Consider the following 25,544-nt stretch of genomic DNA (forward strand, 5'->3'; position numbering starts at 1 on the left):
AAAAAAAAGGATCTACTGCTCTTCTTCTTTTTATCTCAGTGCCCACACATCGGATCAGTAATGATACTTGTAACAAATGTAGCATCGGTGATATTCCTATCAACTTAAACTCTGATTCATTATATTGAGGTTTATACCTGATCGTAATTGTTCATGATTAAAATGATGCCTGATTAACTATGAGCAGAATCACATTTAGATATCCTTTTTTTTTAGAGCTTAGTATTACTATAACCATAAGGAGGCTGGATGTTAAGTCCTTTATTTCATGTTTGATAGAGATAAGCTGGGGCTTCTCATACCTTTCCACACAGCCTAGTTAACATGTTGGTGAGACACCAGCAGCTTTTTTGTTATTTTCTAACAGCTGTTAGAATTAATAACCTGATATTAACATTTAATCTGGGGTCTTATCTTATCAATACTTCAATGATAAAGAGTCTGCTACTGGAAACATTTTAATACTAGTTATTGGTTCATGTTATTGGTTATATCATTCATTTCGTAATGTCTGTTTGTGTAAAAAAAATAAAAATAAAATTCCCCGTTCGCCCCTGCGGGTGGTCTATCATTCAAGCTCAGGTCCTCTACCACAGCCATGGGAGCTTGAGGGTCCTGAGTGTCTAAGCTGTTCCTAGGACTGCGTTCTTCTGGACATGCTGTTCCTGGGATCTGCTGGAGCCACTTGGCTAGCTTGAGAGTCACTGCACCTAGTTCTCTGATTACTACTGGGAGCACTGTTAACTTAACCCATCACATCTTCTCAAACTCTTCTCTGAGGCCCTTGGTATTTCTCAAGCTTCTTGCGTTCCTTCTTCCTGCTGGTGCTGTCATTTGGAACTGCTACATCTATCACTAGTCTTCTTCTGTTTGTCTACCACCACTATGTCCAGTCGGTTAGCCATCACCATTTTGTCCATCTGTATCTGGAAGTCCCAGTCCCTAGCTCGGTCATTCTCCACCACTCTATGGGGCGTCTCCCATTTTGACCTCGGGACCTCCAGGCCATACTCAGCACAGATGTTTCTGTATATTATGCCGGCCACTTGGTTATTGCGTTCCAGGTATGCCCTGCCTGCTAGCATTTTACACCCTGCTGCCTGCACCTGGGGTCTTGCCTGGTTTGGTAGACCCCAGCCTATATAGGTCTTGTGCTCAGAGCTTGTCTTGATGTCAGTGGTTCTATCTCCTCCCTGGCCAACCTTTTATCTCAGCAGGATACCTGATCAAGTCCAGGGCATAGGTGTTGATAGGCTGGATCTTGTTCTTACCGTTCAGCTGACTCATCAGGACTTGCCTGACCTACTGCAGGTACTTGGTGGTTGCAGCTTTCCTAGCAGCCTCTTCATGGTTCCCATTTGCCTTTTGCTATTTGACTACACTTTTCCAGTCCGAAAGACAGTCCAATGTCATTGCTGTATATCCTGGTGGTGTGGATCAGTGAATCAATGTCCTGATGTCATCCATGTACAGGAGGTGGCTGACAACTGCTCCATTCCATAGTCGGTATTCGTAGCCAGTCTTGTTAGTGATCTCACTGAGGGGGTTCAGCCTAATGCAGAACAGCAGTGGGGAAGAACATCTCCTTGGTAGATCCCGCACTTGATGGTGACTTGTGTTATGGGCTTGAAGTTGACCTCTAGTGTTGTACGCCACATCCCCATTGAGTTCCTGATGAAGGCTCTTAGGGTCCTGTTGATCTTGTATAGGTCTAGGCCTTCCAGGATCCAGGTGTGGTGCATCGAGTCATAGGCCTTCCTGTCATCAATTGAGCCAGTGCACAGATTGGTCAGCTTCGTTTTGCAGTCTTGGACAACTGCTTGGTCTACCAGAAGCTGGTGTTTTTTTTTGCCTCTGGTATTCTTGCCCATCCCTTTCTGTTTCTCACTCATGTATTGACCCATGTGCCTGTTCATCTTAGCCACTATGATGACTGACAGGATATTCCATGAGGTACCGAGGCAGGTTATTGGCCGGTAGTTGGATGGGACTGATCCCTTCTGGGGTCCTTGAGGATCAGGACTGTCCGCCCTTCGGTTAACCATTCTGGGTGTCTCTTGTCAACAAGCAGCTGGTTCATTTGTGCTCTTCATGAAGTGCAGTCAGTTTCTTCAGCCAGTAGGCGTGAACTATGTCAGGGCCTTGTGCTGTCCAACTCTTCACACTTTCACACTGGAGACCCTTTCTTGGATGTCTGCCACTATGATGGTTACTGGACCCTGTTCAGGGAGGTTGCTATGATCTGCTCTTAGATCCACTAGCCACTGAGCATTGCTGTTAGGGTTGGATCCTTCTCCCTTATGCTCTTCCAGTATTGCTCCGTCTCCAGCCTTGGTGGTGCTTTTCTCATATTGTTCCCCTGCCACTGAGAGTACACCTTGGCTGATTCCATGGAGAATAGCTGGTTTATTCTCCTGCCTTCTATCTCTCTGCTGTACTTCTTTAAGGGGCTGGCCAAAGCTGTGAGTCTGTATTCACATCATCTAGTAGATCTTTGGAGGGTACTTCATGTAGTGTTGGTAACCGGCTATGGACGATTCAGATTTCAAGCTTTGCCATGATTCTATCTTTCAGGTCAGTTCATCTCAAACTCAACGGCACTTCCTCGTTTGCACTTGGGACTTGGTACCCACTCTCAGGTGGGGGTGATGATATCTCCCCCCAACCTGTCGTCCTGGCTCCCCCTTGCGGTAGCATGTGTGTTGTACCTCGTCAGTCTCTAGCTGTGGGAGTAGTCCCTTTTTCCAAATGTTGGAACACTGAGCAACTATTGTTTCGCCGTGAATCTGGTTGTTGGCTATCGAATATTCCATAGGTCCCTCATCCTATTCAGACTAGAGTTCCTCACTGTGAGCTATGGACAGGACGCCAAATGGAAGCAGATGAAGGGAGTATGCCAGAGTATCTCAGGTGAAGCAGTGACTGAGGATCAGAAATGAGCAGGCACTTATCAGTAGGACTGTAGGCCCTTTATTTCGTTCAGCTGGTTTAATGTTATGAAATACAACTGTCAAAGAGATTCATGAGATGAAACACTGTCATTGAATCATTGTGTCATGTCAAAAACAGTAAGAGGAGCTGAAGCACAGATGTGAAGACCAAATGTTCTTGAGATGTCACTCTGTTTTGTTGTCATGTCATGTCAAATTTATTTGTATGTCATTTTTATATCTTATTTCAGACTGGCTGAGTGTGGACTCTCAGAGACTCTCTGTGAAGTTGTGGCCTCAGCTCTTAAGTCCAACCCCTCCCATCTGACTGAGCTGGACATGAGTAACAATGACCTGCAGGATCCAGCATTGAAACTATTGTGTGCTGGACTGGAGAGTCCAAACTGTCGACTGGAGACTCTGAGGTGAGTTCACTGACAAGAGTTCTTTGCTGTGTTTTTTTTTTTCTATATTTCAAATCTTTGATGTTTGAAAATTTCTTTAGTTCATAACTATTCAGGATGTGTCTGAAGACAAATGTGAAGAAGTTTAAGTGCTTTCAGAAATGTTGTGTTTTTCCAAACAACTGAACAAGAGTTTTTCCTTTTTGCTCCAAATAGAAGTGACAGACTTGAGCAGGGTTCATTTAAATGCTGACAGAAGAGGAATGGTGATGGGGAGATGTGTGACAGGACAGTTTTTCAGCCTCCAAAGGTTTATGTTGTGCTCCATCAGTCAGTGAAGATGAAGTCAGTACTAATGAGGCTGTAGACTGTGTGAGGTATGTGAATGAGGCTGTTGAAGATCTGATGATAGTAGATAAAAACAGGCTGCAGAGACTTTGAGCTTCTGTGGAAACAGAGAGAGAGAGAGAAAAGAAAGACGTGCGTGTAAAAGCTAATGAAGGTGAAGTTAGGAGCTGTGATTATGTTCATGGTTAGTGCTGGGAAGGTTACTTTTAAAATGTATTTCACTACAGATTACAGAATACATGCCCCAAAATGTATTTTTTGTAACGTATTCCGTTACATTACTCAATGAGAATAACATATTCTGAATACTCTGGATTGCTTAATATATTGCTTTTTACAACTACATGAATGTACTATTGCTATGTGATTTATTACTATTGCTGAAGGCTACTCGCCATACCAATACCAACTACATTTTTAAATCTTAATATAATGAGTAACAGTATGGTGGACATGAGGTGAGGCTAGGGATGGGTATCGCTTAGGTTTTATCCGATACCAGTACCAAACCGGTGCTTAAACGGTGCTCGAACCGGTGCTTAAAGAATGTAGAACACACACTTTGTCCAAAAACCTCTCATGTTTAGCTGTCTTTTTGAAAAAAGATAACAATGTTAGCCTTTTCTGCAGGTATAGGAAATATATGGTATCACTCTTGGCTGGAAGCAGTGCTTAATCAATGGAAAAAACACCAACTTTGTCCAAAAACCTCTCATGTTTAGCTGTTTCTTACTTTTTCTTTGGCCATTTTAGCCTTTTTGGCCAGGGTGAAGGGAATATCTGCCATCAAACAAGAAGACAGCCACATGTAACTACGACGGTGTTTGCTAGTTCACCTTACATGCATTAATTTATTAACGTGGTTAGCCTACTCAACGTAAATTACACACGAACAACATTAAGCTACTCACGCAGAGAAGAACGGCTGCTGCTGCATCATCATCCGTCATCATTTCTGCTACACTGGCAGGGCTAGGGGCCAGGACTCTACTCTTCGGGTTCTTGGTGGATGTTGCTAACTCCGGGTCCGATAACAGGCACCACACCCGCAGTAGATGTGCTCGGTGTGAGGTCTCGCAGCAAGCTATCAAATACGGCGCATTTCTCAGCTTTTAACAAAATGCTATATGTCGCTAGGTGTTTCATCAGTTTTGAGGAGTTACCTCCTTTGCACAGTATCACAGTATCACCTTAAAGCACTTGTTGCAGGCTGCTGAGTTTGCATATTTTGCTGTGAAGTACAGCCAAACTTTTGACCGTTTTGCCTTGGGCATCTTTAATCTGTAGCTCTGCTCTAAAAGAACGTATGTACCTGGGCCCGCCTACTATGCTTGCAAAGGTAAAATGATTGGCTAGAATCCAAAGTGTATGACATCTCAGGAAAAAAAAGCACCGAAATAAAGCACTGAAATGTGCGCTGCTTTTCGGTCTGGTTACTACCATTTATGTCAGAACCGGTGCCATAATGGCATCCCTAGGTAAGGCTGCACTTTTTGCAATGTTCTCTTATAAAAACTGTTCCGCATGTATATAAAACAGGTCTATGGCTCGGAACCGTAGTAAAGGGACCTCTGTCTAATATGTCGGGTTCCGTGTCAGGCTCGTACCCGAAAATTAGCTTTACTTTGTTGTCTGGGTCAGCTTTGCTAGCGAGAGACAAAGAGAGGTGTTGAAAGGCTGCTCCAACAGAACTTAATGTTTCGGAGGAAAACACGAACACAGTGTACAGTTGAGTCTTAATAGCTTACTTACAACTGAGCTTGTCAGGCACTCTTTTTGGCTGCAGTGCTTATTATTATATTTACATGCTTCCATTTCCTGTTTCTGGTTGGTGACAACTTGTACTTTTTTCCCACGCTCACAGACACATAACAGGTATGGCAGTCCATTCTCCTTGCAGCACGTAGCCATGAGGCTACATTCTTTAGGGCTATGCATCTGTTCTTCAAGTTGGGATGGTCTACCTTCTAATGAGAAAGACCGGCTGCCCCTCACAGTCATCCTACTAGGTGTCATGACTTATTGTACTGTTTTGTTGTCTTGAGTCACTGATCCCTCAAAGCCTCTCAGTGGCGCCTTAAGAGTCAGGGATGAGTCATCATCTAATCACGTTACTTACACGTGCAGGATGTGATCAGTTCTTCTTTTCTGTATACATTTTCTTCCTTCTGCTCCTGGCAGGTTGGTGGTGGGATAGGCAAATTCACCTCCCGTGCATGTTCTCATTGAAGCACTGAGAGCACCTTAAAATGATGATGGGGCTTCAATTTCTCTCTACTCTGCTTTACATGACACTTCCCATGATGCTTTCTTTTCCACTCCCCTCTTAGTTAATGTCCTTAACTTTTGTCTTCTCTCTCCTTAGTTTGTATTTTGTTCTTGTCTCTCTGAGCTCATCTCTTCTCTTTCCCCTAACCCTGCAACCAGTCATGGTAGATGGTCCTCTTGGAGCCTGTTTTCACTGGTAGGGTCTTTATGTAGAAAGGAGTTCTTTCTTCCCACCATCACCAAGTGCTGCTCACAGTGGATTGCCTGATGGTTGGGGCTTTCTCTCTAATATTGTAGGCTGTTACCTTACATTATTAAACAGCTTGAGATGACTGTTGTTGTCTGTTGGGAATTGTCACTTATAAATAAAGTTACATTAAATGGATAGAAATTATTGTATGTGGCAAAGAGAAAATGATTGTTGACAGATGGATTGTTGTTTTGTGTGTCTGCAGTCTGTCAGGCTGTCTGATCACAGAGGAAGGCTGTACTTCTTTGGCCTCAGCTCTGAGCTCTAACCCCTCCCATCTGAGAGATTTGGACCTGAGCTACAATCATCCAGGGGACTCAGGAATTAAGCTGCTGTTGGCTGGACTGAAGGATCAAGGCTGGAGACTGGACACTCTCAGGTATGGAGAGAATGTCTGATAGAGGAGGAAGAGCTGGAAACATTTCCTGTGTCTTTCACTCACTTCCTGTTTGTTTCCTGCAGATGAGACGTGAACAATCACACATCAGGGACAGACACACTTGTTGAGGGAAAAAACAAAATAAAGAGAGCAACATATGCAAATAACATTGTAGTTGGTTTTTTCCTGTGTAATAATATTCAACATTGCTATCAATACGTTTTTCAAAAAATGCCTCTCTGTGCAAAATGGTTTCAAATACATAAACAAGGGGAGACCTACCTTGGCACTTATGCAGGTTAAGCCAAAGGGAAGATATGCTTCACCATATTTTCTAGTCTTTGGCTTGGAAGGAAGTTGGTTTGGAAACTGTGACCCAGGACCCCCACACAACACACACACACGTCTGGGTTGTGTTTGTAATTGTCCTTTATTGAGCACACACTGTCTTTTTTCCTCCTGCGGGTTCTGGCACCAGCCTCGGACGCAGCCACTCTGTCTCTCTCCCAGTCTGTGCTCCTTCTCACTGCCAAAACATAAAACAGGTCTCCCTCATTAAACAGTCCTGTACACCTGTTCCTTCCCCGCCTCTGTGCCGCCCTGTGAGCTCACTGTGTCACCCCTCCTCTGCAGCAGGCCAAGGACCACGGCCCCGCCACAGCTTCCCCACACACCAGGCCGAGCCTTCTCCCCCTCCCCTTCCCCCCGCGAGCGGGAGAGGAAATCAGCCACAACCGTCTGCGTACCCAGCCTGTGGACCACCTTGAACTTAAACGGCTGCAAAGCCAGATACCACCGGGTGACCTGGGCATTGGCATCCTTCATGCGGTGGAGCCACTGCAGCGGGGCATGGTCCGAACAGAGAGTGAATGGGCGCCCCAGGAGGTAGTAACGAAGGAAGTCGACCGCCCACTGGATCGCCAGGCACTCCTTCTCGACAGTGCTGTAGCGCGTATCCTGATCCGTGAGGTTGCGGCTGATGAAGAAAATGGGACGGTGCCCCCCACCCGCTGGGACAAAACTGCCCCCAGCCCTCTGTTCGAGGCATCCGTCTGCAGAATAAATGGGAGGGAGAAGTTAGGCGTGAACAACAGTGGCTCCCCACAGAGAGGCTTTTTTACCTGCACTAACGCCACCTGGCACTGCTCCGACCACCGGACCAGATCTGGGGCACTTTTCCGGCTGAGATCGGTAAAGGGGCTAGTCGGGTCCACAAACCCCGGAATGAACCGGCGGTAGTAGCCCGCCAACCCCAGGAACCGTCTCACCTCCTTTTTTGGTCTTGGGGCACGGGCAGGATGCAATGGCTGCTGTCATTTGGGGTACCCCCAAGTGGTACCCCAAATACTGTATGTCCCTCCGTCCAACAGCACACTTCTTCGGGTTGGCCGTGAGCCCCGCCTGCCTCAGGGACTCCAGGACTGCAGCCACCCGCTGCACATGCTCCGCCCAGTTGTCACTGTAGATGATCACGTCATCTAAGTAGGCAGCAGCATACGCAAAGTATGGATGCAGCACCCAGTCCATGAGGCGTTGAAAGGTGGTCGGGGCCCCGAACAAGCCGAACGGAAGCGTGACAAATTGGTACAACCCGTATGGAGTGGAGAAGGCCATTTTTTCCTTAGACTCTGCAGACAAGGGAATCTGCCAGTAGCCCTTGGTCAAATCCAGCGTCGTAAAGAAACAAGCAGTGCCCAACCGATCCAGGAGTTTGTCGACCCGGGGCATCGGGTACACATCAAACCGTGACACCTCAGTCACCTTGCGGTAGTCCACACAGAACGGTATAGACCCAGCTTTCTTCACTACAAGAACTATGGGGCTACACCAAGCATTGTACGACTCTTCTATTACACCCAGCCTCAGAATATCGTTCAATTCCCGCTGAACAATTTGTCTTTTATGTTCCGGCAGCCTGTAGGGCCGTGAACGCACCGTCACGCCAGGCTGCGTTTCAACATTGTGCTCTATGAGAGATGTACGGCTGGGCAGGGGGGAGAACACATCAGCAAAGCACTGTTGCAAGGCAGTGACATCCGCTCTCTGGGCCTGTGTGAGATGGTCGTCACAACGGAGGGAGGCGGGAATGGTAGAATTTGGCACCTCCGGCCCCAACTCATCTCGCTCCTTAACCAGGCTCACCAGAGCAGCGGTTTCCACCTCCCTCCACTCTTTAAGAAGGTTGAAGTATCTTTAACACTAATACAGATGAATAATACTACACCAAGAAAAAACTGGAGATTTAATACATCACTGCTCAAAGACGAAGAGTTTATCAAATACTTTAAAAAAGAATGGACTCTATATTTAGGCTTTAATGACATTCCTGGAACATCAGCATCTGTCCTCTGGGAAGCAGGGAAAGCCGTGATGAGAGGTAAAATAATCTCTTTCTCATCACATAAGAAGAAAGAAGAAAACAAAAAAATTCAGGAACTAGAGAAAAACATCAAATCCTTAGAAAAAGCCTATGTGTCACACTAGGGCTGCCACAAACGATTATTTTGATAGTCGATTAGTCACCGATTATTTTTGCGATTAGTCGACTAATCAGATCATCATCCATTGGACATAAAACGTACAGCTTATTGCACCAGCACGCATCTGCTCTTATATAACTATCATTAGCTTACAGCTTTAAGTGTTTAAGGTATGTGCTAACTAAAAATAAAGACAAGATGATAGTTTATTAAATTTTAATGAAATTTGCAGATTGTTTCGGTGAAGTTTAATAAACTCCTTGCTATCTAAAATATAACAGGACACCTGAGTATATTCTCGAGCATCTCACACTTCTGATAATCAGTTGTCTGCTTGACGTTTATTCAGCTGTGTAAAAACTATAACTTTAATCTCAGCCAAACCGATTTACTCAGGAACAAATAAAATACTAAAAAAAAAAAAAAGCCAAACAATAACATTTTTAAGTTATCTAAGTGACTTATATACCTTTAAGTATAGAGCCCGTGGGAGTCCGGTGTTCTCACGGGCTCTAGTGAGCCTTGCCCCCGGCTAGCTATCGAGCTAGTGGGTAACAGACATCTCCGAAAACGTCAGAGCGCTTTTGAAAATATGTGGTGTCTTGATAAACTGAGCAGATATTTGAGGTTTACACAGTTACATTCTCGCCTAAACGTTTATTTTGTGACCCAGAAAGAATAATAAGAGTAATATTAAAACTAACTAGCTGCCGCCATTGTTGGAAACTGAGCTGGGCTGCGCTATGAATTCTGGGACAGAGATACTACTTCTTCGGAGTTTAACGGCAGCTGGCATCCTTGTACATGCAGTGCTGCCATCTTCTGTTTCAGTCCGTTATTACACTCTTAAATCCTACTACTTATTCCTGCGTGTTTTGGGATCTTACAAAGCTTCAAACGACTCGTCGACTATTAAATCAGTCGTCGACGATTTTGATAGTCGACATAATCGTGACTAGTCGACTAATCGTGGCAGCCCTATGTCACACCAAGATCAAGAAATATTAAACAAAATACGCAAGACAAAACTAGAATTAAATGAAATTATTAATAAAAAGACTAAATTCTTAGTACAAAGACTTCGCCTGCAAAATTATGAACACGGTAACAAATCCAGACAATTTCTTGCTAACCAGTTAAAAATCAATAAAGAAAAAACAACTATATGTGCTGTTAAAGATTTATCTGGGAATACAATATATGATCTTAAAAAAATAAACAAAATTTTTAGGGATTTCTATGAAACTTTATATACACCACAAATAAACCCATCTAAAAACGAAATTGATCAATTTCTCGACAACATAACTCTTCCAAAATTATTAGACACCCAAGCAATGGCACTGGATTCGCCACTGACGCCAGGTGAACTCCAGGAAGCTCTGATAAGTATGCCCAATAATAAGGCTCCAGGTCCAGACGGTTTTCCAACAGATTTTTACAAAGAATTCTGGACAATTCTGGCACCAGTTTTTCACAGGATGTTGCAGGAAATCAAAGAAAATGGTAGACTACCACCAAATATGAATTCTGCAAATATCAGTCTCTTACAAAAACCAGGCAAAGACCCTGTATATCCCTCAAGCTATCGTCCAATATCCCTTATTAATGTAGACCTTAAAATAATCTGCAAAGCTCTCTCAAAGAGATTAGAGAAAATAACCCCCCTTTTAATTCATCCTGACCAAACTGGTTTTATAAAAGGTAGGTACTCATCAACAAATACACGTAGATTACTTAATTTAATAGACTACTCATGCAGTAAAAACATTGAAACCATAATATTTTCTTTAGATGCAGAAAAAGCATTTGACAGAGTTAACTGGAAATTTCTATTTGCAACTTTACATAAATTTGGTTTTGGACCCTCTTTCATAAACTGGTTAAAAATATTATATAACTCCCCAACAGCTTGTGTCAGAACAAATGACCAAACATCCTCCCGCTTCTCTCTTCTGAGGGGCACCAGGCATGGATGCCCACTCTCCCCTTCACTGTTTGCAATTTTTATTGAGCCATTAGCAGCAGCAATTAGACAGGCTACAACAATTAAGGGCATAAAATGTAAGAATATAGAACATAAAATCAGCCTTTATGCAGATGATGTGTTACTTTTTCTCCAAAACTCACAAACCAATATCTCTGGGGTAATTGCATTGATAAATTCTTTCTCAAGTGTCTCAGATTATTCAATTAACTGGTCGAAATCAACAGTTCTTCCGATTAATTGCTCCTTCCATAATTCTTCTCCTTCCCCACTGCAATGTGGAAATATAAAATATTTAGGTATTAATGTCTCTCCTAAACTTTCAGAATTAACTAAATTAAACCACATCCCACTTTTAAAGACAGTAGAAGGCGACCTGGCTAGATGGAAATCTTTACCCATATCACTCATGGGAAGGGTCGCCGCTATAAAAATGATGATCTTGCCAAAAATAAACTATTTATTTTCAATGATCCCAAATAAGCCATCACAAGATTGGTTCAGATCTCTAGACTCGTATATTTCTAAATTCCTTTGGAAAGATAAACCCCCACGTATCAGCTTAAAAACACTACAAAGGACCAAGGATAAAGGAGGATTAGATCTGCCTAACTTTAATCACTATTTTTTAGCCAACAGGCTTCAGTTCATCTCTAGATGGTTTAAACACACCCTCTTAGATGAACCTTGGATAGATGTAGAACAGGCACTATGTAATAACCTAGAAATTTCAGACCTACCATTTATCAGCTCAAACATCAAATGACATGAATGCTTTAAAAGCATCAATATTAGCTCTTCTCTGACAGCATGGTGGGAGTTTCTAAAGATGACAGAGTCTTCATTAATCCCATGCAAATGTACACCTATCTGGAACAATCCGGACATATTACAAAACAATAATATGATAAACTTTCCAGATTGGAGTTGCAAAGGAATTAAATACTTGGAACATATATTGGAAGGAAAAGACTTTATTTCATTTGACAGACTAGTTACACAATTTAGGATCAACAAGAAACGATTTTTGGAATATCAACAAATTAAATCCATAGTAAAAAAGAAATTTAATCCCAGTGAAGCTGAATTACAAACACCACCAAGTGTGATATGATTTTTTTTTTAGTCTAAAACCCCCCAAATTATTGTCTAAAATATACAGAACACTTTCTAAAATAGATGAATCAATATCCCTTCCTATTGCAAAATGGGAAGCAGATTTATCAATCAACTTAGACCCAAACCTTTGGTCTCAGATATGCTTAAAAACCTTTCAATGGATCAGAAATCCCAGTTTGCAATTAATACAATACAAAATATTACACAGAGCGCACTATACTGGTCATAGGATGTTCAAGATGGGCTATACGCCTTCCAACAACTGCTCACACTGCACAGCAAATACACCGGACAATTACATCCACTCTCTTTGGTTCTGTCCACCAGTTCAGAAATTTTGGCGTGAGATATGTGAAGACTTATCAAAGTGTCTGAAATGTAACATTCCAGCCTCCCCATTAGTATGCTTGCTGGGCAACTTGGATGAGGTCACTGCAGAAATAAACACAGCCCACGTTGTTTTTACGGCCCTATGCATTGCCAAGAAAATGGTCCTCATTAACTGGAAAAATAAAAATAATCTTAATTCTAACCAATATAAAAACCATCTAATAGATCACATTAGTCTTGATACAACCTCTGCCATCACATTTGATCAATCCCTTTGGGCTCCTTTGATCGGCTTCATCACCTAGTGGGGGTGGGGGGTCATGGTTTGGTCCTGCCTTCGCTATTGTGGTTGATACGGGGGTAGGGACGGCCTTAGGGCGTCTGGGGAGTCTCTAGGGACGTTTCCCTAGAGGGCCTAACCTGGGGGATGTGGCCATGACCTGGTTAGGAGCTCTGGGGCTCTTGGATGGTGTTTTCCTTGTGGTTGCGTACAGCGGAGATGGGGGAGGGTCTGTGCTGGCGGACGTTGGTTACTGGCCTGGTAGCCTGGCTGCCCCTGGGAGGGTCCGGGACGGGCGTGGAGGCTTAGGGGTCTGGGGGTGCTCCGCCCCCCGGTCTGGGGTGCTGGCCGGGCCTTGGGGGCTTGGGTCCTGGCTGTTGTGTCGCCGGACCAGTGGGCGGGTGGGTGCAGGGGAGCTCAGCCCCAGTGCAGGGGACCTCTGGTGCATCGGCCCAACTAGGGGGCTCTCTAACTGGTGGGGAGGTTGTTATATCTTTGCAGGTGGTCTCCTCACTACAGGAGCTCACTCTGCAGGTGGGGGGAGAGATATAGGAGAGGGGGAGAATGAATTCAACCTGGGTGTCTATTGTCTTGTGTAGTTTGGGAGATGATTGGATGATGGGGTGGGTACAGTTTTCTCTGGGGTGGAGTCGGGTGGGCTGCCCCGGACTCTGTGGGGCTGGGCGGTGCTGCTGCTGCGGGCCCCGGTCCGGATGGGCCTGGGCCCCCTTGCCCTGGTGGGTTCCAGAGTGTGGGGGTGCCTACTGGGGTCAGCGGGGGAGCTGGCCTCAGGGAGGGGCCGCTTGCCCCTCCCTTTCTTCCCTCCCCATCCTCAGCTGCCTCCCTATTCCCGCTCTACCACACCCACCCACACACGCAGGGCTTGGGGTGCAGGTATGTCACCAAGGTGCAGGGGAGGCACTCCCCCTCTGTCCCCTTCTGGCCGCCTGTGCCTCAATTTTATTCTGCAACCTAGACATCCACATTACTCACACTCTCACATAACACATACATATAGGGCCTTGGGGGTGGGCACGTTTTACAGCATCCAGAGGATGGTCGTTGTACTCCAACCCACCTCTGGCGCTGGTGCCCTACCCTCAATTTTAAATGCATTTAGACACTGAGGGTTTTCGGGAGGAGCCGTGCTGCTCTCTGAGAGGAAGCTAGTACCATGCTCTCCTGAGTTTTAAATGCACTTTAGAACAGCACACAGCAACACTACATATGAGCGGGCGTAGGGAGGTTTGAGGTCTTCACTCACCCCGGTTCTGTTAGCCGTCAGGGCTGGGGGGCTGGGAGGAGGTGCTGGCCGTCAGACTGGGGTCTGGGATGCGGGGCCTCCCTGCTACTGCAGATAAGGAGGTGGTCCGCTTGCCTCCACCCCAGAGAGAAGGGTTACATCTCCTGGGTCTAGGTGCGGCTTGCCCCTCTGAGGGCGGGGGTACCTGGACCTGGGATATAGAGTATGTTTGGGGAGTGCGACTGTCTGTGCAGTGTCTATTTGTGTCTGTCTACACGTTGGGTGAGTGCCGAGTATTTGGTTGTGCATATGGGGTGGGAATGCACGTTTGTGTCCGTGTGTGCCTGTTCGTCTGTGTCTATATGTCAGGTTGGGTCTTAGACTCAACCTCTCTGGGTACATCTCAGGCCCTCTAAAGTACGGAGGCCTATCTCCCCTCACCACACTCCCTGCCGGTGGCTGATGCCCTCAGACGTTGGTGTGTTGGTGGTCCTTGTCGTCTGGGGCTGGGCGCTCATGCATGTACCGGCTCACTCCTGGTGGCCGATTGGCGGGGCCGGGCGCCTGTGGCCCGGCTGGGCTCCTTCCGGGGGGTGGGATGCCCTCAGGCCTCTGGGCCTGAAGCTCGGTCCTCTCTGGCACAGCTGGCTGCCGGCAGAGCCCGCGGGCACGCCACTGCAACCCCCTCTGGCCTCTGCTCCGTAGCTGCGGGGTGACCTCTCGTTTGGGGCTCTACTCAGCTCTTCCCAGGAGGCTGGCACGGTTCCCCCCCCCCCTTTGGTGGTCCTCCTCGGGTCCTTGTACTCTGCGGCCTCTGGATATCTGGGGCCTGGATCTCCTCCATACCTGCTTCATACCCTGGTGGACGGGGCTATGGCTCCCCACACTCCCTAGCAGATCGTTACATGGAGAAACCTTTGGAATACAAGCATGCTGATCCACACAGGTGTGCACACAGGTGTACACACGGGTGTTCACAGACGCGGACTACACCTTTCTTGGCTGCTGCCTCAAAGCACATTGTGCGCTGTCTATCTTGCGTGCTGCACAATATCGTTTATTATTTAGTATCTACTGTTATCTACTGCTAGCTAGTTTATTGTGATTGTGCTGTTTTTTTGGGTTTTTTTTTTATTATGTTGCTCTTTGTTGTTTGCTTTCTCTTCTGTTTTTTTTCTCCATACAGGTGATCCAGGTGTTTTGTTTTTTTTGTTTTTTGTTTTTTTTTTCTTTCTTTCTTCTCCCCTTTCTCACCGTCTCTTCTCCCCTTTGGTTTTCTTTCTCTCCCTCTCTTTCTTTCATTCTGTCTCCCTGTCCTATCCCCCAGTCATGTCTGTCCCGTTTGTAGCAACCGAAAATAAAATAAATTCATAATTATAATAAAGGTCAATCAAATGGACCAATATGGCAAGGCCATGATGATCCACTTGGTAAAATAAATCCGCTTGGCATCTTTCTTGGCCTTAAGACAACAATTCTGATGGCTAAAGATCCAAACGGGACACAAAAAAACAAAAAACAAAAAAAAAATGTTACTGTCTAGGATATTTGTGCCAAGGAAATCAATCAATTAGCTATTGCGAGATAAGTCGCCTTTTTTGTTACGCGGAGGGAAGCTGCACGCTGATAATGCAGAGTGCACTTACTCGTGCACACAATGAGGTCAGCACGTGACCCCCCTCCAGCACTGGGGACAAACACATCCTTTCTGCAGAGCTCTGGGCAAAGCGTTGAGGCCCATCTGACTGAATCCTTAACATGTTGCTGTCCTGACACATTGCGCTGAAAACACAGAGTACTGCGTGTTACTAAAAATACTTTGACGCACGCAAGATGCTCCAGAGGATAGGATAGTATAGTAGTATCTCACCGGTGAATGTGTGTGTGGGTGTTTATGTGTGTTGGTGAGGCAGCGTTGCATGAAAGAGATGCCTGCACACACCCCATTGTAATGCATGAGTTGCGGTCATGCTGCCTGAGCTCATTCACTCTCTTGGACATATTCATTTCCTCCAATGCTTAAAACATATAATAGAAACGGGAAGAGTAAACAGCTTTGTACTAATAAATCAGAAAGTAAGCCTCCCTGCAGAAAGGTTACACATTTCTAATTGGATTCTTTTTATTCATCTTTGTGGGATTTTTCCCCACTCACCCTTTGATTTATCGCACATCAACTGGCTCTTGAGTCGTGAAGCCTTGTTGATTCATATGAGGCTGACAGCTCCTGACAGTCTCCTATAAATATTAATCATAAATCTAAGGTTCAAACCACACTGGTAAATAATCTGAAAGACACAACCAGTCGAGAATATTAATTAACTGAATTTAATGAATCCTCTAAATTAAGGAGTAGAGAAAGTTTCAACAGCCTATGGCTACTTGACTTGGAAAACAAGTACAAAGCATGCGCAACGTTAACTTTTAGAGTTTTGTGAAGGTAACGGCATCGCGGTTAATTCGTTGTACAGAATTAAAAATTTAATTAAACCTAAGTTTAATCAGGGAAATCAGCTGAGAACAAATTTGATTTACAATAATGACTTGGCAATTTAAAAAAAAAAAGAAAAGGAAAAAAGAAAACAACACAAATGCTGCGTGCCTCAAACCTGTGGGAACAAGTTTTCCACTCTGCACAGAAAGAAAAATAATCAACAATTACGTGGATTAAAATAAACTTGCATTATCGTGAAACAGTAATGCCGGTAATCCTCTCGTTATTCATAAAGTCTGCTTTCACATTCACCACATGAAATTCGGTACTGTCTACATGACGCGCTAAACAAATGAGTCTACACATGCAGCACAAAGAGCTTATTCATGCCCGGGAGATCCTGCTACCCATCCTTGAAATGCCTTTAATTCAAAATATAACACCCTACCTTTTAATGTTAGTTTTTGTTGGTTCTCCTCTTAAATTTCCACAGGCTTTTCACATAAATTCAAATAAAAATTGTCAGATCAGACCTTTGTTCAAGGTGTGTGGGAAGGCGCGAACCTCAAAGGCACGTAGATAAACCTTTCATTCCTGGTTTTTGTTTACCTCGGAGGTGATTTTAAAAGCGTACAATTCATTATTCAAACTGTATTTGCAGACTAGAGTCGGAGCTGAACTTGGTTTTGGAGAACTTCATGTTCACGTTAAATAAACCAGGTATTTGTCATTCGCGTTCTCAATACAGAGTTCCTCCACAATAGGACAAACAAGACAAATGTCAGACTGTTTACTCTGTGATACAGTACATAAACTCCCAATTGACCTCTTTACCATTTTCTTTCACAATAATACAGCTGGTCTTCAATTATCGAACAGCAAGCTTTCTTTTCAATGTATTCACACTGTGGTCATCTTTATAGCCATCCATACTTAACCCGTCCTCCTGCTGTGGTCTTTATGATTATTTATTTTGATCGTGTGGCAGTTGTGCTTTAAGATGTCTAAATGATCTTTTGTTTTTTTCCAGAACATATCAAGGAACTCTATATTTACTGTGGATATCTCAGTAAAAGTGCAATGACTGCAAGTCAAAATTCGATAGTCACACACTCCTGTGTCCTCTGCACAGTCACTAGGTTTATTTTACATAGCCTTTTCCAATCTAGCTCCCTAGAGTTGTTTTCAAGTATGTGATCCATTAAATTATTCTACTGGAAATTTTTGTTGTTGGTTTGTTTTTTTTGGAGAAAAAAAAAAAAAAAAGTAGGTTGAAGTGGTAAATCTGTGTCGCTCCTTCCCTGTCCAACCGGGCAATTTCACAGTCAACATCCCCCACCCGCCGTGTGACCACAAAGGGCCCTTGCCACTTGGCGAGCAATTTAAAGCTGGAGGAAGGGAGTAATACAAGCACTTTGTCTCCCGGTGAAAATTGCCTGAGCCTAGCCCCTCTGTTGTACAGGCTATGCTGACGTTGCCGGGCCTGGAGCAAATTCTCCCTTGATAATCTCCCCAGCCTGTGCAGCTTTGCTCTCAGGTCCAGCATGTATTGAATTTTTTGTGGGGCTCGACCCTTCCTCCCAGTTTTCTTTAATCGGGTCGAACCACGCTCTTCGCTGAATTGGTGCGCAGTGGCACTGCTTCCGGGTATCGCATTGCGTAATCCACCAGGACCGACACAAAGCGATAGCCGCGTGCACTCCGGTGGAATGGCCCGATGAGATCCATACCAATGCGTTCAAATGGGATCTCCATCAGTGGTAATGGGTGCAATGGCGCCTTTGGAACGGCTGGCTGGTTAACCAGCTGGCATTCTGGTCACGACACACACCAGCGGCGCACGTCGGCCCAAATGCCCGGCCAATGGAATCGGGCCATTATGCGCTCCAGAATCTTCTCACAACCCAAATGCCCTGCCATGGGGTTCGAATGAGCCGCCTGGAAAATCGTTTCCCAGCGGCTTTGCATCACCAACAACTGTGTCCAGATCTCATTAGTGCAAGTGTCGTGCCTCACTCGATAAAGCCGATCATTCTGTAACTGGAAATGGGGGTAATTCCGCGTGGCATCAGGGCGCACCAAGCGACCATCAATATCCATCACTTGGTCATAGGCTGAGCGTAGGGTGTCGTCCCGAAACTGCTCCAGTGGAACATCTTCCCTTGGGTGCACAACGGGAGGCTGTGGGGCTTCCATAGAAGTCCCCACCACCTCCTCCCCCCCAGAGTCAGTGTCGGATGACCCCACGTCACCGCTGAGCGCCGAGCAAACATTACACAAATTTACTGGCCGCGATCGCATCCCCGCGTATTGCCCCAGTAAGCTGTGGAACCCCGGCCAATTCGTGCCCAAAATTAGGGGATGCGACAGGCGCGGGCTAACCGCCACCTTTACCCTATGCGTTTTGCCCATGAATTTTAGCAGCAGCGACACTACCGGATACTTGTGAATATCCCCGTGCACACATTTCACCTCCACCCACTCTGCTTCCCACAATGCCCCGGGGCGAACCAAGCTTTGGTGAACCAGGGTCTGCGTACAGCCCGTGTCCACCTAGGCCTGGCGTATACCCCCTCGACACCTTACCGGTATGCGGTATGTCCCTCTCAGACCGGGAGCGGGTGCTGGAGCCCTGGCGATGTGGAACACCTGCCCAACCTCCATTAGCGGGCAGTCACGGCGCAGATGTCCCGGCCGTCCGCACTTCCAGCAATCCGGTCCCTATGTCTGTGCAGCGCCGCCGTCTGCTGTGCCGCTTGATGGCAGAGCAAAGCTAGCTGCTGGTCCCGGGCCACTGCCTGGCGAGCAGACATAGCAGCCAGATCCTGCATCATCTGTCCCAGAATCTGCAATTGCTGGACGGGGTCCTGGGCGGCAAGCTTAACGGCTGGCTGGGCTAGCGAGGGGTTCGACATCAAGGCATACCCCCACGCAACACACACACACACACACACGTCTGGGTTGTGCTTGTAACTGTCCTTTATTGAGCCAGAACTCCCGTGGGTTCTGGCACCAGGCTCGGACGCAGCCACTCCGTCTCTCTCTCAGTCTGTGCTCCTTCTCACTGCCAAAACATAAAACAGTTCTCCCTCATTAAACAGTCCTGTTCCCTCCCTGCCTCCATATTGCCCGGTGAGCTCACTGTGTCACCCCTCCTTTGCAGCAGGCCAAGGACCACGCCCCCGCCACAGAAACGTAGTTGACGATTATTTTAGAGATGTTGCGCAAATGAAAGTAAGCAGTCTTACACATTTGTTTAATATGTGCATTGAAGGACATGTCTTGGTCAAAAATGACTCCAAGGTTCCTCAGTGTGTTACCGGAGGCCAAGGTAATGCCATCCAGAGTAGGAATCTGGTTAGATACCATATTTCTACGAGTTTGATCTGAATTAAGAAGCAGAAAGTTAGCGGCCATCCAAGTCTTTGTGTCTTTAACACAATCCTGCAGTTTAACTCATTGGTGTTTGTTATCTGGCTTCATTGACAGATAGAGTTGGGTGTTGGGTCAGCTGCATAGCAGTGTAAATGTATACTATGCCTTCTGATGATACTGCCTAAGGGAAGCATATATAATGTAAACAGAATTGGTCCTACAACTGGATCAGTCCAAATCATCAGCAGTTTGAACCACGTATGGATTGAAGTGTATTTGTGAAAATGTTGGACTGTTCCTTTATCAGTGTGTAACAGTGTGTGTATGAGAGCCATGTAATGTCCATGTGTGCATGCTGACTGTGCTGCTCTGACCCCCCTCCTCCTTTCAGGGTGGAGCCTGCTGGAGTCCGATGGTTGAGACCAGGTCTGAGGAAGTGTAAGTGTGTTTTTAATGGGATTCATGAAAACAAAGCAGCACACATTCAACCATCTTCAAACTGTCACTCATTCACATCTCTGATGTCAGGAGTCATCATCAAAGTGTCAATCAATGAACAGGTGATGGATCAATAACTGCAGCTGGATTGTGTTTGTTCTCTCCATCAGATTCCTGTCAACTCACAATCGACACAAACACAGTGAACACAAAGCTCCAACTGTCTGACAACAACAGGAAGGTGACACGTGCGGAGGAGGTTCAGTCATATCCTGATCATCCAGACAGATTTGATTACTGGAATCAGCTGCTGTGTAGAGATGGTCTGACTGGTCGCTGTTACTGGGAGGTCAAGTGGAGAGGAGACGTTTTTATATCAGTGAGTTACAGAAGCATCAGAAGGAAAGGAGGCGGTGATGACTGTGTGTTTGGATGGAATGATCAGTCCTGGAGTCTGTACTGCTCTGATGATGGTCCTCATTCTGTCTGGCACAATAACAGATCAACATCCATCTCCTCCTCCTCCTCCTCCTCCTCTGTCTCTAACAGAGCAGCAGTGTATGTGGACTGTCCTGCTGGCACTCTGTCCTTCTACAGAGTCTCCTCTGACACTCTGATCCACCTCCACACCTTCAACACCACATTCACTCAAACTCTTTATCCTGGGTTTTTGGTCTGGTCTGGTGCCTCAGTGTCCCTGTGCTGAGTGGAGTGTAAAGAGTGTCTCCTGTTAGAGAAACACTCTGACTGTTGAACAGATAGTTCAGTCTGTACATGTCTGTCTCTTTCACTCACAAACACGTTTTCAGATTCATGGATTCAATCAGTTGATGTTTGAAACTCTTCTAAATGATTCCTTGTAAACTTCTTCCTCTTCAGTCCTTTAAAGATGGAAGCTACCATTATTGCAGGATCCACCTGGTGTTTTTCTGTCTTCTTCCACTCAAAGCTTCACAGTGAATATCAGTATGTGTTTCTCTGAAGCTCAGTTCACAACCAGCTCCTCTGCATTTTCAACAAGTCTGAGCTCATTAAAATGAATCCAATGTTTGATTTCTCTTTCTTAATGGGATGTTTCCAAACTCTCCACATGCTCTTACTGTTTCACTCATTGCTGGAAGCTCATCATTTGAAAATGGTTCAGCTATATAAGCTGAAAATATTGGCTCAATAGTTTTGAATGCAGTTCTAAGCAGAATCTGATTGTATTGAGGGATCATAATGCATGTGGCTTGTCTAATAAACAGCAAAGGCTTCAATTCTCATTTGAAACTAGTTTTGTGTTTTTCCCATGTTGATCAAGAACATGGTGCAGGATGTTGGTAACAGCTTGGTTATCAAACTCTTAGAAACATGTAAATATATGTGTATAGCACTGCATATGTTGTGTATCACTTTAGTTTGTATAAAACATGAAAACTATCACAATGGGTCCTGATGAAGAATGTGGTGGCAGATTTCTTTTCTCATGTATTAATCGCATATTTTAACTATATCACTTTAGTATAGTAAGAGAACTCCTGTCACAAGTTTGCATTCATGTGGAATTTGATCACAAGTGGGCCCAAGTTTTATTGCACCTTCACAGCAGCAGTCTGGGCGACCCAGGTCCCTGACAATGTTTTGTCCTCCAAAACACATTGCTAACATTAACTGAACTTCCAAAACAGAGTTCATTTACCTGTTACTACCACACACCAAATCCGGTTGTTGGAACTTCCTGGCTTATTAGTCACTAGGATCCTGGAGCATTTCCGTTGTGCTTTGGAATTTGTACGTGTTTTGGAGTTTGTACGTGCTACGGAGTTTCGGGGCCACCGTAAATATACTTTTATTTATTTACAATTTAAAAATATAAAAATAAAATCTAAAAACCAACCATTTACATTTCAACTTCTATGTAACTATTTAAATTTTTCTCTGTCATATAGGACTGCGATGATTTTTTGGGAGAGTGTTTTCCTGCTTGGAATTGCATACATAGGATTCAGTGCATGAACAAACTTTCTGAATCCCGTTCTAATGTGATGATGTTGTCTCTTGTTGTTGTCCCTGGCTCTCTTTCTCTCTCCTTCCCTCCCGCTCTGTTCCTGTGCTACTGCGATTGTAACTACCGCTCCTCCCCCCTCTGCTCAGCACAAGCACAAGGCTTACGTGCGGAGTGAAGCGAAAAAAAGTGCGAGAGAGAGAGAGGGTGAGAGAAAAAAAGAGAACACTGTTCCCAATAAGGGCCGGCTTGCGTCGTTCACTTCAAAGATCTGGCTCTAAGAGCCATTTTGTTTTCAACCAGCACATCACTAGACAGTAAGGTTCAGAGACGACTCCACTCATTTCCAGCACACACGCCTGCACACACAGACCTACGGTGAATGACGCTGCATGTTTGTAGGCTTGTTAGTTACACAAAGATGGAGTCTATGACTGAAACGCTGAGTTGAGGATTAACAGAAACATCTGGTTAGCTGTTCTTTAGCTTGTCTGCAAAAAATCTGAAATACTGAATGTAAAATAATTGGAATGTAAGAAAAAGGAAATATTTGCCCTGTTTGTTGACGTCTGCCACCATAAATCACTGCAAACTTTGATGTTAACTAGCATGTCCTACATTTAGCTTGTTGGTTAGCTACAATCACAGCATTATAGTGGCCACTGAGAAAACTCCTTTCTTGACACAATAAAATCATGAAATAATAAATGTTTTTCTCAGAGGTAGAAACATTTCAAGGTGTTACAACAAGAAAATTGGTGATTATACCCAGGAAAGGCAAAAAGTGTTTCAAATGCTTTTCAACTTCTTGGTGAGGGAACATGCATTCTCCAAAACCATGTGAATATCCCACCTCTGTCAAACCATTTAAACATTAACTGAGCTTTTTTATATCAGGTACAAGAGGTTTGCAGAGCAGGTGATCGAAGAACGACACAAGGAAGCAGAGATGAGGAGAGAGGAGGCAAAAGAGGAGGTGAGGAGGTGCCAAGGAGAGTGAAGGTGGTGACAGAGGAGGTGCCAAGGAGAGTGAAGGTGGTGACAGAGGAGCTGCAGAGCTTGGGCAGGAGAAAAGAGAGGTCAGAGTGAAATAATGAGGTGTTAGACTGATGTTCTGCCTGACACCAAAGAGACACAGGAAGTGTTTGATTCAGTCAGAGGAGTTTGGATGTATTTAACCACCTTTGGTGTCTATGATGGTGTCGTCTGTGGAAGGATGTGTAGAGCAAAAACAAAACCAGCCAAGAACAACACCATGAAGCTCATTTAAGAGAAAACAAAGAAGCTCTGGTGACAGATATAAACACAGTTGATGGTTTGAATCCCATCAGGTCCTGAACCCCTGCTCTCTGTCCAATCACAGACTGAACACATCAGCAGGACCACCAAAGTCCTCAGATTAATCCAGGGTCTGTCCTCAGCCTTTGAGAGCTTTAGTTACTCACAGTTAGACACAGTAACAAATATGTCATCATCTATCTTCTTATACACTCTATCACTGATCACTAAAACTAGCTGATGTCTGTCCTGGTGTCCAGGTAGGACAGACTGCAGTGAGTTTAATAAGCTGTGTTAGATTACACTTAGAGGGACAGCTTCATCTGTCAAACAGCATCTATGATCTATGATGGTTTGATTACTGCATTTAACAGAGTTCATGGTTGAGCTGAAACAACAAGAAGACTCTGCAGGTGCACCTGGAGGTCTGTCATTAGATTTACTGCAGAAACTGGATCAAACTGGATCCAACTGGAGCTCTTGTTGGGATCCAGGGTGCAGCAGGTCTGTGCTGAGCAGAATGAATAAAGCCAATAAGATGTCTCTGTATGAGGAGGCGGGGTCACAGGAGGTTCACAGAAACTCTGCAGCAGCATCATCAGCTCACATGGAAACTTTGATGATTCACTTCTGTGGTGTTTTTACAGAAACACGTCACTAAATTAGCTCCACCTGTTTTGTGAGCTTTGAGTTTCTTGTCTTCATTCTGGATTCTTGTGTTGCTGTTTTTACACACAGCAGATATTTCCTGGTTGGTTCCTTGATGACCACATGAAGCTTTCTGAAGCTTGGATTGAAAACGCTTCATTACTCAAAGCTTTCCAACACAGGCCTCTGTGCTGCCATCTGGTGGACAAACATGTGAAGTGCAGCGTGAAGCTACAAATTAAACTGCTTCAGCTACGTTTATATATAACATACTATAACCTATATAACTATATGTATAGTGTATTATGTAGGTTTTAGAGCTGGGGTAGAACTGCTGATGGCCTGGTTGTTATTTATGTTCCCCATGGTTCACCAGCTCTCACACAACATCAGCACCAATGATCCACGTCCTTATAAACCTCTGAATCAGGTCCTGCAGCAGTGACGTCCTGAGTGAAGACCTCACTGATCACATGACTCTGGTCACCTGGACTCAGTGTTTCTGAAGCAGTGTGCTGGGTTTTTAAAAATACGTGGCTGCTGCCTGATGTTGGGCCCACAGAGGAAGACGACTCACTCACTCTTCTTCACTTCCTCCTTAAACATGTGGAAGGAGAGCAAAGTGCTGCCAGACTCTTATTTCTGACAGGAACAGAAGAAACCACAGCAAACTGTTCCAGTTCTTCATCTTCATCACAATCTATTTATTTATGATGGTGTCTTCAGTCTGAGGGTTTGAAGTTTCCATGTCTGTGTGATGTGTGGTGTGAAGGCTGCTGGTTAAACTGGGACTCACTGTTTAAAGCACTGAGTGCTCATAGAGAGATGCTCCATGAGTCCCAGTACAGACTACAAACATGGTGGAAACTTAGCTTTGATATCCACACACTCTGCACGTCTGTGAGTAACTGTGATGAAGATGTGCAGAGATCTGTGTACAAACAGGAGAAAGACTGTAAAGACTCTGTGCTTCTAACAGCCTCTGTTAACATATGTGAGGCTGTTTGTTGTTGTTGCCATGGAGCTTTTCACTGTTTGGGTCAGCAGGTCATGTGATCAGGTTTGTTCTGTGAAAGCTGGACGATGGTTCAGTGTCAGGGTTTGTTTGCATTCATCAATAAATATCTAAGTAAATCAAAGACTCCATGTTTTTTCTTTCAAGGCGAACATGTGACCTCAGAAGGTCAGCTGATCACAGCCTGTACTGAAGCTCACATTAGAAATCATTGTGAGCTGTGATTCTGTTTTCCATGCTGAGTCACTACAAAAGCTCTGAGGGTTTCCCCCAACTTCCAAACCCTTTACCATGTAAGCAACAGGAAAGAGTTATTTTTAAATTCACTTTCAGTGCTTGTGTCCTATAGAA

At 44.9% G+C, this 25,544-nt stretch overlaps 2 protein-coding genes across 6 annotated transcripts in view; one reads left to right on the forward strand and one right to left on the reverse strand.

Moving 5' to 3' along the window:
- Nucleotides 1-22,155, forward strand: part of LOC146377009 (protein NLRC3-like) — a 34,841-nt gene extending 12,686 nt beyond the window's left edge. The window contains exons 7-10 of one of the 3 annotated variants that reach the window (XM_084944985.1): nucleotides 3,182-3,355; nucleotides 6,406-6,579; nucleotides 20,219-20,265; nucleotides 20,436-22,155. In XM_084944985.1, the coding sequence (XP_084801111.1) occupies nucleotides 3,182-3,355; nucleotides 6,406-6,579; nucleotides 20,219-20,265; nucleotides 20,436-20,971 (931 nt within the window). In that variant the 3' untranslated portion in view covers nucleotides 20,972-22,155. The remainder of the gene's footprint in view (nucleotides 1-3,181; nucleotides 3,356-6,405; nucleotides 6,580-20,218; nucleotides 20,266-20,435) is intronic. The other 2 variants (XM_084944984.1, XM_084944986.1) reach the window with 2 other exon arrangements.
- LOC146377003 (NACHT, LRR and PYD domains-containing protein 12-like) overlaps nucleotides 1-25,544 on the reverse strand; it is a 554,927-nt gene that overhangs the window by 263,692 nt on the left and 265,691 nt on the right. The gene's annotated exons all lie outside the window — the stretch shown is intronic.

The sequence above is a fragment of the Perissodus microlepis genome, chromosome 11 (assembly GCF_051167445.1).
Source record: "Perissodus microlepis isolate ML-2025 ecotype Zambia chromosome 11, ASM5116744v1, whole genome shotgun sequence".
Taxonomy (NCBI): domain Eukaryota; kingdom Metazoa; phylum Chordata; class Actinopteri; order Cichliformes; family Cichlidae; genus Perissodus; species Perissodus microlepis.